The sequence below is a fragment of the Aethina tumida genome, chromosome 4 (genome assembly GCF_024364675.1).
Source record: "Aethina tumida isolate Nest 87 chromosome 4, icAetTumi1.1, whole genome shotgun sequence".
NCBI classification, from domain to species: domain Eukaryota; kingdom Metazoa; phylum Arthropoda; class Insecta; order Coleoptera; family Nitidulidae; genus Aethina; species Aethina tumida.
This window is the reverse complement of record NC_065438.1, coordinates 18,384,853-18,399,554: the sequence shown is the minus strand read 5'-3', so window position 1 is coordinate 18,399,554 and position 14,702 is coordinate 18,384,853. Positions and strand designations below refer to the sequence as shown.

General features: G+C 35.3%; 4 protein-coding genes across 4 annotated transcripts; 1 reads left to right on the top strand and 3 right to left on the bottom strand.

Annotated features, from left to right (window-relative positions):
- Positions 1 to 10: 10 nt before the first annotated feature.
- Positions 11 to 2,559, top strand: LOC109602007 (ubiquitin-like-conjugating enzyme ATG3). The gene is made up of 6 exons (XM_020018310.2): positions 11 to 145; positions 214 to 392; positions 505 to 778; positions 832 to 978; positions 1,043 to 1,170; positions 2,252 to 2,559. The coding sequence occupies exons 1-6, from the start codon at positions 74 to 76 to the stop codon at positions 2,403 to 2,405; spliced, it is 954 nt and encodes a 317-aa protein (XP_019873869.1). The 5' UTR covers positions 11 to 73; the 3' UTR covers positions 2,406 to 2,559.
- Positions 2,422 to 6,706, bottom strand: LOC109602005 (zinc finger protein 502). The gene is made up of 8 exons (XM_020018308.2): positions 6,541 to 6,706; positions 6,192 to 6,453; positions 5,891 to 6,141; positions 5,655 to 5,835; positions 5,377 to 5,600; positions 4,439 to 5,328; positions 2,922 to 3,366; positions 2,422 to 2,870 (listed from the first exon to the last, which is right to left on the bottom strand). Exons 1-8 carry the CDS (start codon positions 6,679 to 6,681, stop codon positions 2,649 to 2,651), a joined length of 2,616 nt encoding a protein of 871 aa, XP_019873867.1. The 5' UTR covers positions 6,682 to 6,706; the 3' UTR covers positions 2,422 to 2,648.
- A 98-nt stretch (positions 6,707 to 6,804) lies between these two features.
- LOC109601999 (ras-related protein Rab-14) lies at positions 6,805 to 9,195 on the bottom strand. Its single transcript, XM_020018305.2, has 5 exons — positions 9,060 to 9,195; positions 8,737 to 8,847; positions 8,541 to 8,681; positions 8,265 to 8,487; positions 6,805 to 7,956 (listed from the first exon to the last, which is right to left on the bottom strand). The coding sequence occupies exons 2-5, from the start codon at positions 8,840 to 8,842 to the stop codon at positions 7,779 to 7,781; spliced, it is 648 nt and encodes a 215-aa protein (XP_019873864.1). The 5' UTR covers positions 8,843 to 8,847; positions 9,060 to 9,195; the 3' UTR covers positions 6,805 to 7,778.
- A 253-nt stretch (positions 9,196 to 9,448) lies between these two features.
- Positions 9,449 to 14,614, bottom strand: LOC109601998 (cyclin-Y). The gene is made up of 2 exons (XM_020018304.2): positions 13,585 to 14,614; positions 9,449 to 11,262 (listed from the first exon to the last, which is right to left on the bottom strand). The coding sequence occupies exons 1-2, from the start codon at positions 14,213 to 14,215 to the stop codon at positions 10,874 to 10,876; spliced, it is 1,020 nt and encodes a 339-aa protein (XP_019873863.1). The 5' UTR covers positions 14,216 to 14,614; the 3' UTR covers positions 9,449 to 10,873.
- Positions 14,615 to 14,702: the final 88 nt, after the last annotated feature.

The following is a 14,702-nucleotide window of genomic DNA, read 5'->3' as shown; positions in this document are numbered from 1 at the left end:
ATGAACTGAGCGTTTCGCCGCACGCCAAGCTCGAACCGTTGAATTAAAACCATCCGGATCGTTCGACAGCAAAATGCAGAACGTAATAAACAGCGTCAAGGGTTGCGCTCTGGAAGTGGCGGAATACTTAACCCCAGTTCTGAAGGTTGGTTTACATGTTTGTGACAATTGATGGTTCGTTGTTGTATTTACGAATGGGCGGCGGTTTTTTAGGAGTCTAAGTTCAAGGAGACGGGGGTTATTACGCCGGAGGAGTTTGTGGCCGCCGGGGATCATTTGGTGCATCACTGCCCGACTTGGCAGTGGGCTTCTGGGGATGAGGCCAAGATCAAGCCGTACCTGCCCAAGGATAAGCAGTTTTTGATTACGCGCAATGTGCCGTGTCCCAGGAGGTAAATTTGTTTAGATAATTAAAAATATGACATTAACTTGTAGTGTAATTAAGTAATCATCAGTTATGTTATTATAATTGCTGCATTTAATAACTATATTTAAATATTTTAGATGCGTTCAAATGGAGTATTCCGAAGATTTGGAGAGAATAATTGAGTCTGATGATGCCGACAATGGTTGGGTTGACACCCACCACTATGAAGGCAACACCTCCTCTGTCGAAGACAAAATATCTGAGATGACATTGGAGAACACCAAGGGTGAGAGCATGGAGGATGCAATGAAAAATTCGGAGGAGAACGACGATGATGACGATGATGATGATGATGAAGAGGCCGCAGACATGGAGGCTTTTGAGGAGAGTGGTATGCTTGAGGATGATCAGGTCATTATTAAATACCAATTTATTGCTATTGTTATTAACAATTCCCATTTTAGGTGGCAAAAGTTATACAACCAGTTAATGTAGCTGCCCCAAAGACAGACGAAGACGGGGAAATTATTCATACTCGCACCTACGACCTGCACATCACCTATGATAAATATTACCAGACACCCAGACTGTGGCTTACTGGCTATGATGAAGTAAGTTGCCTTTAAACTTATCAGGAGACTTTTAATTTAATTTAATGATTATTTTTTATTTTAGAATCACAAGCCACTCACAGTCAATGAATTTTTCCAAGACGTCAGTAAAGATTATGCAATGAAAACCGTCACCATGGAGACTCATCCTCATTTAAGTGTTCCCAAAATGGCTTCAGTACATCCTTGCAGGTAAGTAAAGCACATTTTTTAAATAGTTTTATATTGGGTTGTATTGTACAATTTTATATGCTTAATAACATAATATTTGAATAATTATGATTAATGTTGCATCAAGACTTTTAATCATTTCAGATTTAACTAGGTCTATGTAAAATACAGGGTGATTCACCTAACTTATTCATTAGAAATTTATGTAGAACGGAAATACGTATCGATTTGACATTTTTATACCAATTATTACTTGATTGATCTGCTTTTTCAATTTATTTTGAATAAAATTTAATTTCCGGTTTCGCCAGAAGTGACACTGTGTATATTTTTGCATTTTAAATACTATATGTAATTGCAAATAAAAGGTATATAATATGTCCTATATCTAAACCTAATAGTTTTTGAGTTAATTTTTTTTCCAAGAATTTCGACATATTGATGGTCCGATTAAAATGTCTCTAAAACCACCAATTTTGATAATAGAAAATTTATTTTTAGCGTGCACGTTTACCAAGGATCATCCTATGAGTAGCCATTATTAGTACTCCAAAATTTTATACAGGGTGTGTTGCTTATGTTTAATTTTATTCGTCATAAAATATCAATAATTTTGTTATTTTTATTAGAACACCACGTAATAAATGAACTTTTCAACATCAAAATTGATGATTTTACAGACACTTTACAGACAATCGCCAAAATTTTTAGAAAAAAGTTAATAACTCGCTTTAAACATAAAAATTTTGTTCAAAATAAATTAGAAAAGTAGTTCAAGTCGTCATAATTAGTACAAAAATTTCAAATCAATACCTTTTTCCTTTCTACATAAACTTTTAATGAATAAATTGGATGGATCACACTGTTTAACATCTGTAAACATGCGCAAGGCAAAGCTGTGTGAGTAATTGCGGTTAAAAAACTCATAAAATAATATAATGAATTTAATTAAAATTTGAGAGATTTAGAGGTTTCCCACTAACATAAAATTTTCTAAACAAATTATAATATAAATAAATAATATAATAATTTTGATGGTAATTATACTTGAAAATGTAAAATTTTATAAAACAAATATGTAATTAGTGTTTTTCTTTTTTAGACATGCAGAAGTGATGAAAAGTATTATAGAAACGGTGACCGAAGGAGGTGGTGAGCTTGGGGTACACATGTACTTAATCATATTCCTGAAGTTCATGCAATCTGTCATACCAACAATAGAATACGATTATACTCAAAATTTTTCCATGAATTAATTATAAAACAAAACCATGCTTTTAAAATATAAATTTTAATTGTTATATATTAATGTTTCTCAAAGGCTTGATTGCTTCACAAGTTCAGCCAAATTTTAATTAAGTTTATAAATTTTGCTATTTGTATAACAATATATTTTTTTGTATGCAATAACTGGTTTTATTCAATTAGCTTATGATCCTATCTACAAATAATACAATGATACAATAAAACGGTAAATATTAATTCAATTTTCAGTCAACTTATGCCAGTTTCATGTTGATTAGTCCATCTTTGGACATCAATATTTGGGGGTTGATGCTGTTATCATCAACTGCGTAAGTAGTGACAAAGCACATTTCCTGTCCATCTTCGTTGATGAACCGCAAGTTGGTACCCATGGAATCGACACTCTTAACATCCTCAGTACCCGCCATAAACTGCACACCTGTGTCCAAAAGGCCTGTATCTCCAATGTCCACACCCTTTAGAAAAAATAGTTAACTTGGATACTTATTTCTTTTAAGGTATCTTACCTGTATCTGAAACAGATCCTTGTTGTTCTGTATTTGGGACCAATCTAAAGGCACGATCGTACCATCCGGTAACAGACCCCTAACACTATGCTCCACGCTGTTCTCATCCTGCACAATGCTAATTCCCTGAGCACTATCCTCCCCAAGCAACAACTGGCCCTGCTCGTTAATCTGAGCAGTACCAAAGGCGTCAGCCAGGTTAATGCCTTGCCGTCGTTCAATCGTCATCTCGTTGTCGGCTACCAGCACCGTTTGAGGCAACGAATTGATGACCTGCAAGGTCATGTGTTTCGAGTCTGTGTCGTGAGTGCGTCTGTGCTTTATCATATTCGATCCGTCCGAGAAGGTTTTGTCGCACTTGTCGCATTTGTAGGGCTTTTCGCCGGTGTGCAGGCGTTCGTGCTTCTTCAGCGCCCACGTCTCCAAAAATCCTTTGTCGCAAAACCTGTAAGGGAAACTTGAGTAGTAAATACACGAACAAAATAGATGTTCACAATTTGATAGCAGGTGAACAATTATTAAGAGCATAATTTCTTCTATATACAGAAGGAAATTTATGTTTAATATATCCCTGTGCATAAATCAGTAAGGGAGCCTATGCCAAATATATTGGAGCATTCCCATAGTATAATTGAACAGCCATCACGATTCACTGTGGGTGTAACAAACTTTTTGTGTAGTTTTGTCTCTCTAGGATGTTTAACATAAGCAAAACTATCATTTTTTTATTAATTACATTTAAACTCTTCATTAAAAACACAGTTCTGTGGTTGAGTAAAGCAAGTCAAAATTGGACCATATTTTTAATAGAAACCAGGATTTTTTTTGTAGGTCTGGGGTCAAATGACTAACCATCTTCTCACAGTTCTTGAACTAATTTCCTCTAGGTTGGCTTTAATTTCAGTTGATGATAAGATTGAATTGTTTTTTGACATTTGAATTATCCAATTCACGATTTTCTTTGGTTTTTGGAGCTCAGACAAATTTTTTCGTAAGTAGGTTTATTCGGTCGTAAACTCTTAGCTATCTTCTTGTTCCTCTGAGTCTTAATAACAGTGAATTATAATTATTTTTACAGATTCACTTCGACTAATGATTAAATTATAATAATAAACAATAGGCAGCTAGTAAATAATCGATTTAAACTCACAGAGAGCAATGAAAAACTATGAAGAAAAAAGTTGTATAATTTTGTCAAATGAAAATTAAAAGAGTAAGTAATTTTTTAAAGGATAATATTAGATTGACCAATTAGAAGTAGACACAACAATAACAGAAAACGCATTATAAGTATTGGCCCCTATTCAAGTAGGACAGCTCATATTTTTACACTACTATTTTTTATGGAAATATGAGACAAAATCAATTTTTGAAATATAAATCTGACAGAGAATTAGGTAAATATTTTTCATTATTTGGACGTGTTCTACCTGCTTCCAAATTTTGATTCTATTATAAGACTAAACAGCCGACACTCACTTGAATACTCAAAGAATAAAGTCTAAACAACCCCTTACCGGCATTTATACGGTCTCTCGTTGCTGTGACGACGAGAATGCACCAGCCACGACGTCTTGTGCAAGAACGTCTTGTGGCAAGCCTCGCAGCGATAGGGCCGTTCACCCGAGTGCTTTTTACAGTGGAGCTTGTACTGTGACGACGTGGTGAACGAGTTGCCGCACTGCTCACAGTAGTACGGCTTCTCCCCAGTGTGAATACGCATGTGCTCTCGCAGATTGCCCTTCTGCCCGAACATCTTGTCGCACACGTCGCACTTGAACGGCTTGTGACCGTCGTGCCAGCGCTGGTGCAGAATCAGCGACGTCTTGTGTGAGAACGAGTTGCCGCACTGGTTGCAAGCGTACTTCTTCTCACCGGTGTGGATGACCTCGTGATTCAGCAGGCCCGTTTTGGTCTTGAAGCCGACGCGGCACACGGTGCACTTGAACGGCCGGTCGTTGGAGTGCACCAGCTGGTGGCGTTGCAGCAGCTGCTTGTGCTTGAAGCTCTTGTCGCACTTGTTGCACACGAACCGCTTGCCGTTGTTGTGCTCCGTGTTCTTGTGGTACAGCAGGCTGCTGGGGTGGGTGAAGACCTTATCGCAGGAGTCGCAGGCGAAACGTTTTGCCTCTTTGGCCGCCCGGTTCGTGTGTTTGTGCTTGTGGAGTTTCAGGCTCTGCGGATAAGAGAACCGGAGGCCGCACTCGTCGCATTCGTACTGCTTCTCGTTGGTGTGCTGGGCCTTTATGTGCACCTCCAAGTTTTGTTTGCAAGTGAACGTTTTATTGCACTGCTGGCACCTGAATTCTTTGCTGGGAGCTTCCTGCGTTGGCGTTTCGTTAGGTAATATTTCGGTTATTTCGACCAGCGGTTCCGTGATGTCAGTGGCAGACAATACTGTGTCCTTCTGAAATGATTATGAGCAATTTTTGGATACCACTAACAATAAACTTACTATAGTGGAAATTTTTTCAAAAGGATTATATCCAGTGTGTCCAGTTTCATTTTGATGTTGTAACATCTCTTCCTTATGTTTCCTGACTTCCCCACATCCTCCTGCTGAACACATGTAGTGAATGTTGTGACTCTTTCTATGAACTTGGAACCTGCCAAAGTGGTGGAAGTCTTTGCTGCATATTTCACAACTAAACTTCTTTTTCCTTCTGAGAATTCCTGGTCCTACAAAACCTTACACATTACTAAACAATTACTTGATAAAAAAGGTACTCTTACCATGTCTTACTTTATTTTTATTGGCAAATACAAGGCCTGTAGTTTCCCCATCTACATTCTCAACACGACCTACAGCTGTGTCAGCTGAGTTATTCTCCACACCACCTTCAGAATTACTCACTTGAGCCTCATCATCATCTATCACCCCTTCTTCAATGAAAAACTTGTCCAACTCTTTACCCTGTTTTTAATTACAATTAATTTACATACTATAAAAGTTTCTGTGACATTCCTACCTGAACTACCTCCTGGAACCTAGAAGGAGCTTTAATTTTCCTTTTCCTCCTGCCATCTGGCCCAATTTCCTCCTCCTCATCCTCCTGCACCTCCTGTTTAATTACAACTTCCTCCTCTTTTATCTCAGGTTGTATCACCTCACCAGGTGGTGGCTTTGGAGGTCTCCCCCTTTTCCTTTTTGGCTTACTCAAGCCCTCCACTTTCAGGGCCAACTCATGGTCTGGTGGAAACAGTGGACCATCCGATATAACTACAAACAGCACATGTAACACACATTTTAATTTACATCAACAACATTACTTTGGATTACGTATTTCTCCCCACTGTCATCACTCTCAATGGTGTACGTCTCGACGCTGGACTTGGGATTAACATTCTGCAATACCTGCTCCAGTTGAAGTCTTTGTTTCTCCTGTCTGTTCAACTTGTCCTGTTCATCATGTAATATCTGTCTGAGTTTGGCCTGGCCATCGATGATCAGGTCCATGAATAATTTGGTGGCCTCCAACTGGATGTGACAACCGGGACATATCAATTTCGGAAACTTATCCTCGATCTCGACCTAAACGTAATTGCACAATAAAAATTTTAAATTTCCCACGGCTGACTGCGGTTAACAGGATATATATGATGGCATTTAAATGGCTACCTTCAGTGGCAGATATTTGTTTATTAACTCTTGTATGCTTAATTGGTTCTCTTCCGTCGCGTATATGTCGGTACCTTTGACGTTTTCTTCGCCGCATAGCCGGCAATAATGTGAGTCGCTTAAAAAAAACCCCGAATCCATTATCGGGTATGTTTTGACATTTATATCTGCCCGGACATCTTGGATTTGATCTGTGACGAAAGCGCGGGAAATTCAAATTCTAAATTAGACCCAATTAATTGAAGGTTGAAATAAATCAGTTAAAACATAAGAGAATATGTATTCATAAATATAACATTTAAAATAATACAAAATTCGTTAACTTATAACCTATATTATTCATATATGATTTAATAATAAATACATCACATACAAACATACATCACTAAAACATGTTGCTGTTTAGTTTTTTTTGGAATTGTTTTGAAACAAGCTTGAATTGTAAACTAAAAGAAAATGCAGCAAATCTTTATTTATCCCTATATAAAAATTATTACTTAATAATATCTGAAAAATCTTACAGCCTGACAGAATTTTTTAAATAGACAAACAATACGTAATTATATTGTCATTCTCCTAGATATATTTAATTTAACAAAGTCATGTTATGATACAAGAGTAATTCATATATTAACCAGTTCCAATTTTTAATGTAACTTTTGAACAGGTAATAAAAGGCTAATAATATAAATAGTAACAAAAAAAGAACAAAACTAAAATTAATCTAGGGAGTTTCGCCAGTATTCTACTCCAATAAATAAAGCCAGACCTGGACAGTTGATCTAAATAATATGTATATAATAAACAAATATTTTAGTCTCCATTTATATAAGTGCTTTTTTGCCTTGAACATAAAATCCTCTATGAATAGTTCAAAGATAATGCCCCAATTAACTTCATAATAATAATAATGAAAAGATCTGCAACCGGAATATTAAAACGTCAAAGGTAAATAGAGCACTACCACATTAAAATGATTAGTGATCACTTTTTCTTCAGTTATAAACACAATACATAAAATATCCCTAAAGATATGCAAACATGTAGACTTATGGTACTAGTATTTCTAAGTAAAAGTACATAGTAAGTAGTGTTTCGATTAAAAACCATTAACTAAAATGTGTACCTTAAAAATATCACTATAATACTTATTATTTCTCATAGGTTCACCAATCATTTTAAAATATAGCAACTGGAGATTTCCAATTTCAATTTTATACAAATACTACACAAAATAACTAGCAAGCACAGTTATCTTTGTTGCCCTGTTGATCATTACTCAGATTGTTGCGACCAGGCTGAGACGGTTTGTGTTGAACGCCCGATTCGGCCGCGTTCAAGTCCAATCTACCATCCTGGATGCTTTGGTAGATCTTCTTTGCTGTTTCGAGGAATGCTTCTTCAACGTTATCACCTCTAAAATTGTATACGTTTAATTAACCAACAAAAACAGTAGCTGGGGGAGTAAAATAGCTATTTTATAGGAATAAAATAGAGTAAATAAACTTTCACAAATTGTAATTTTCTCAGAATTAAAGTCAACATAATTCCCTTATGATAATAAATTTCACAACAATAAACTAATTAAAAACACGACTAAGCAGGACATTGCAAATTCTGCATTTATGCAACAGTCACAAATTTAAATAATCATAAATGGAACAAAAGCAACCCAATAAAACAGTACCTCATGCATAACAGACAATTATGTGTTAATTGCTTACGTTTTCGCGCTGGCTTCCACAAACATGAGGCCGTTCTCTTCGGCGAATTTGCTCGCCTCCTCATATGTAACATCTCGCTGTCCCTCCAAATCACATTTGTTTCCAATGAGGAATATAACAGTGCTGGGGTTCGTCAGGTTTCTGGTGTCGGTGAGCCAGCTACTCAGATGATTGTATGTGGATCTTCTGGTGATGTCATAGACCATCAAGGCACCGGCAGCTCCTAAAATTTGATGTTATAGAAAAACTGTAATTTATTGTGCAATTTGCAACAACCTCTGTAATATGATCTGGTGACAGCCCTGAACCGTTCCTGGCCGGCCGTGTCCCAAATTTGCAGTTTGATTTTTTGTCCAGACACTTCGATTATCCTAGTTCCAAATTCGACTCCGATTGTGTGGGGACAATCCGCCATAACTGCACAAATTTCAGTTTAAATCTGTTTTGTTATCATGCTTGTTATGTTACTTACACTTTTTTTCGGTAAATTGATGTAACAGACACGATTTACCTACGCCCATATCCCCTATGATAATGTATTTGAAAATATAAGAATAATTATATGGTCCAGCTGACATTTTGCCTGTAAACAACAACAAATTAGTTATGCGAAAATCGCCCGTTAACTGAATTAGATCCACCACTAAACAGATTAAATTTACAAACAGACCGACAAAAGTAAATATTTTTGTTCTGACTAATAACACCGCAATTATTTATCAAACAGTAAAGAAAATGTTTATTTTAGGAAACTCAATCTATTGTCAGGTTACTTAAAATGTCTGGGGTACTTGCCTCTTTTTTATTTATTAGATTAAATCAAAAGTCAACAGTTTAAGCAAATAACAAAGCACAGATAATATTTTTCGTTGAGCTGTCACCAAAACGTCAAATTACAAATAGAGAGCGGCCATCTTCGAAAACTTTGACGTATGAATCGATTTAGGTGTTGAATAGGCGGTTTATTTATTGAAAGCGCCAGAAAGACTCGTTACAAATTTGACGTTAAATATTTAAACAAAATTACAAACCTCAAAATTAGGATTCGTTCGGTTAATATGATAAGTAGGGCGTGATTTGAGTATTTACAAATTTGGCGGCAAATTTAAATCTTGCATTGGATGAATTATGTAAATTGTTTGTTAAGGTTAATTGATGGGGTAAGGTCAGATAAAAACCAACAATTTCTTATGAATTTATATTTATATCATATACCTGGAACTCATTTTTAAATATATTCATTATTTTCAGGTTTGTCCCACTAAAGTCTACAATAACTCATGCAATCTGATTCTTCAACAGTCGCATCGAGATTATTTCATTATATAGAGGATTATTTGGCATCATTCAGTTAGTATAATGAATATACATGGAAAAGGGGCACCAAGTAAATATTCATATATATTTTTTTTTTCTAGAAAGCTTAGTAAGAGTATAAAAATGAAAATAGGCCTGTCGATTGTCCTCCAAAATAATTATCAAAATATTCTTATTGGACGTGTGTGTAAAAGCAGAATGGTGCACTTTATATCACTTTGTTTTTCTAATTGAAACTTTCGGAATGAACAATTATCCACAACAGAAATTTTGCAGCAAGAAATGCGTTGCTAACTCCATCACATGAACGACAACAATCAAATTCTGCCCTCTAAAAATACACCCAGAACTATTATTAATAATATCACAATGTTTGTTATTCTGGAACTACCAGGAATTAATGGTGTCTGTTATTTAATTGTGACTAGATTACCTCCACTATAGTTTACGAGGTGACCTACACAAGGCGGCCCAAATTAATCCAATATATACACCTAAAACAAGTCGCATTAGGGAAATTACAGAAGAGACCAACTGAAAGACGCGCCTGTTATTAATAGATTTTATGATGAAATATAATGACAAACACCCTGTTTAATTAAATCACATTCAGTACTATTGATTTACTGGAACAGAACTAAAGGTTCAAATCAAAATTTAATGGTTGTTAGTAGTGGGAACTTAATTTGTAAAATCTGTAGAGTACGTAATAATAAACAATTCCACTGCAAAACACAATTACACATAAACATCAGAAACCGCTCAATACATTGGAGCATTTGATTAAAATTAATCAAGAAACATGTATCTGTATCTTTTAATAAGTAAATAATATACTTAACATTAATAATAATATACCTGTTAACAAAGTAAATGACAAAATGTATAATATAAATAATCATATATGTACATATGCATAGAAAAATAAAATTTTCAGTTTTGTTCCTTAAACAAAATTTAAAGAATTATGGAAAACAAAACTCGTAGGTCTGAATACAACAGCCTTCAAATCAATGGAGCACAAAAAGGGCCGTATAAATTCAGAAACGCCTCGGGTTACTTAATAAAGTGAGCTTTTAGACTTAGATCGCAGACTAATTACGTGCTTTATCGTACAAATGCGCGTGTATAATTAAAAAGTGTACAATCGAATACGGATCAGTTCTGAATTTACACGTCCGCCAGAAAAAAAAAAAACAAAGAGAACCATAGAATGTATACTTGTAGATCTCATATAAAAAGTCCACTAGAATTACTTTGGTAGATCTAAATGAGAAGACCGCCGTCCGCGATCATGAGAGGATGGCGACGCTCTTGCGCGACGCCACGCCGCCGTTTGGAATGTTGTCCAGGCTGGACCACTTCTTCAGTCCGTTCTTGATCGCCTCGAGCGTGTACTTGTCCTCCATCACGCGCGACATCGCCTCCAACTTCTGAGCCCTGTCCTTGCTCAGCGGCTCGCTGGGGAAGGTCAGATCGTTGGCTTCGGCCAGGGTGCGCAGATCAAAGTAGTATTTGGCGTACACGCTGGACGGCACGTTGATGTTGAACTGTAGCAGTTCGAGGAACTGACGCTCCAGCTCGTTCATGTCCTCGACGGTGATGTCCTTCAGTATCTGGCAGTAGTCGACGTTCCACACCGCCTGGTCGTCCCACACTTTGGAAGCCAGCAGGATCGCTCCTGGAAATTGAATTAATTATTTGTAGGATATAAAATCGATGGAGTGTAGCAATGAATTTCTTATTGTGTCGTAAAATGTATGGAGAAACTACACCTGAGGTATATTAAACTCGATAAAGACAGATGGCATGTACTTATGAATAAGTGTTTCTTGGAAGACATATGGTGGTAAAGATAATTGAATGCTCAGTTTATCATATGTTGACTCATGTTATAAATCATCACTTGTTATAAAAATTAAATGAACGTAATCATTAACTCGAGTTTAATTTACTGATTTATTCTATACTATGCATCTATTGAAGTGGAGTGAAGTAGATTACAACAAATATATTATCAAAATAAGTTTAAACAAAGAATATAATTTCCTGTACATATTAATCAAATTGCATAAACAATAGAACTTTTAAACCAGTAATAAAACAAATATCATTAAATTCCTTGGAAAATTAATAAAAGAAAATTAAGTATAATTGAAAGAAACAGAATATTGACTGGTACAATAAATTTTTTGTGGGTTTCCTGTCGTTCTATGAACAGTTTCTATCCTTCTTGGTATTGTCAAAATTAATGAACGATTAAATTCTTGATCTATAGATCACAATTCTTCTCCAAGAGCATCATTAAGCTTCTCTACGTCCACGCCATGTCTAAATATGATAATCCAAATACTATAATGTGTACTTAGACTCTTCTATGAGCAAACAATTAAGCCATTAGACTCCAGGTGGTGATCCTTGGCTTATGCTTTGCGGTCAACCCGATGCTCCCTGTTTAACAGAGGATGTCGAAATCGTCTTCTGGTTTTAAGATCAACTTTATACAACCTTCTTGTAATGGTAGACAGACTTACAGTGACTCCAGCCACTATGTGATTTAATTTAGGAGAAATAATTAGAAAATAATTCTGTCCTCCTCTGGATGTAGCTCATTGTAGACAATCACCATGTTGTATATTGGCTTTATCAGTTTGCTCATAACGATTCCAAGCACAACTTACTTCATCTATCTCTATGATATACAATATATTTGGGCCACTTGTTGGTAATTATAAATAAATTTTAAATATTAAAACGTCTAGAGCTGCAAATATTCAAATAATATTACTGAAAATATTTTTTAATCAATTTAATATAGAAAATTCCACTTCAAAAGACCTGTATTTGAATACACATGAGAAGTTAATTTATAATGAATATTTGGGCAGAGAAACAAAGTAACAATTACAACAGTAAAATAATTAACTAACAATAAATATTTACAATTGTAATAAAAATAAAAACAAGAGATAAAAGGTTAAATATAAAATGTAATATAAGATTAAATAATTCAATTATTCTGCATCTCTTGATATAGATATGTGATAAAATATCAACAATAATATGTTTTTATAAAATATTTTGCTTATAAAATTCTGTGTAACTTGCTACTACAGCATTAAACACTATTTGGTAACTTCTATATGAACTGAAACACCTGATTATATTTATTAAAGTCACTTACCACTTTTATTACTTTCACAAGTAAAGATAAGATATTAACCAGGCTTAACAAAAATTCATTGCCCCAAAAATTGCAATTATAGCATCAAAATCTTCACAAGAAAGTCTTCTTTGAGCCATTTTACGGTTCTAAACAACAAATAAATTATACAAAATGTGTTCAAATGTTTTGGAAACAAAAATTTTACAAGAGATGGAATGTTGTTTATTTTTGTCTATTAAATGTACACAGCAAAATAAATTTAAAATACTGATAGTCTAAAATTGCAAATATTTAAATAATATTACTGGAAATATTTTTAAATCAATTTAATTTAGGTAATTCAACTTATCCACTTGAAAAGATCTGTATTTGAATACAAATGAGAAGTTAATTTATAAAAAATATTTGGACAGAGAAACAGAGAGAGAGAGACTATTAATTAAAATAGTAAAATAATTAATTAACAGTAAATATTTACAATTATATCATAAGTAAAAATAATAGATAAGAGATTAAATATAAAAAGTAATATAAGATTAAATAATTGAATTATTCTGCATCCCCTGATTTAGATATGTGATAAACTTTCAACATATGTTCTTATAAATTTTTTTGCTTATTGAGTTTACTTATAAAATTAACAAATAACTGTGTAGTTTGTTACTATAGCATTAAATGTTATTTTTAACCTTTATATGTATTGAAACACCTGACCATGTTTACTAAAAAGTCATTTACCACTTTTATTACTTTCGCAAGTAAAGATTAGATATAAACCAACCAGACTTAATAAATATTCCTATCCCCAAAAAACAAACCGAACAAAAACAGTCATACCTAAAACTATTCTCTTCCAGTTAGAGGGTTGTATGTCCAACTCGGCATATGTCAGCAGTCTTTCTAAATACACTAAAGTAATGATGGCACACTCGGCCGTCAGTTGTGCGGCATTGAACAAAGTCCTAACAAACTTGTAGATTTGCCTGTGTTCAGGATTGTGCCTGTCATAATCCTCACTAACACCGTCCCTGGTCAGGGGATGCAGTTTCTCATCGAAAATGTCTATTTCGCGTTGCAACTCGCGGTTCTTGATGTTGTAGTAGATAGCTAAGGCCACACACTTGACGGTGTTCTTGAGATTGGGCTGCGAGACCGTGCTGTCGTCAAGATAGATTGTGGAACATGAGCTGCTCTTTTTTAAGGGTCGGAGATCAGCAATTTGTGGCTGGCTCTTCCTCCTGATCATGCCATTTTCGATGGCCGTTTTCGAACGTTCTATGAATATTGTTTTGACGGTCGGGTCCTGAGAGGGGTCGGACTCGTCGTCGAAGCCCTCGCGCTCGCTTATGTGCTGTAGGTTTGTGACGCTGGTTTCGCCCTCCCTTAACGTTTTCGAGTCGATGGGTATTATTACTTTGTGGCTCGGCTGCGGGCTCGAGTATGAGCAACAACTGTTTTTGTTACCCATTTTCTGGTGGCACCTTTTTTACACTTTCCGACCGTTTGTACCGCACTCGTTTGCTTTAAGGACACTGCTTGTTGATTTTCCTAACATTTTTCTTACAAAATCAATATTAGCAATGAACACGGCGTAACACGGACTCGAACCGCATTATCAAAGTTTATTCCACACTGATAATTTTTATCGGTAATATCAAAAGAAAACACCGCACACCCACAGACCAGTCTACGCCTCACTCGACCGAAATGCCTATTTTTAATCTAAATCGGCACATGAGATAGTTAAAAAAATATAAATCTATGTACAAAATACTCGGTATGAATTATCACATTATTTTTATTGGCAAAATCGCTTGATGCAGTCAAAATAACAGTTCAGTTTGCTGCTTTAATTAAGGATCAGTCGGAAATGTTTTCAGGACGGCTGATACAGCCGGTTGTAATCTTGGTTGCACTTTTAAGGCCCAATCAGGCCCAAATTATGTGAGATTATT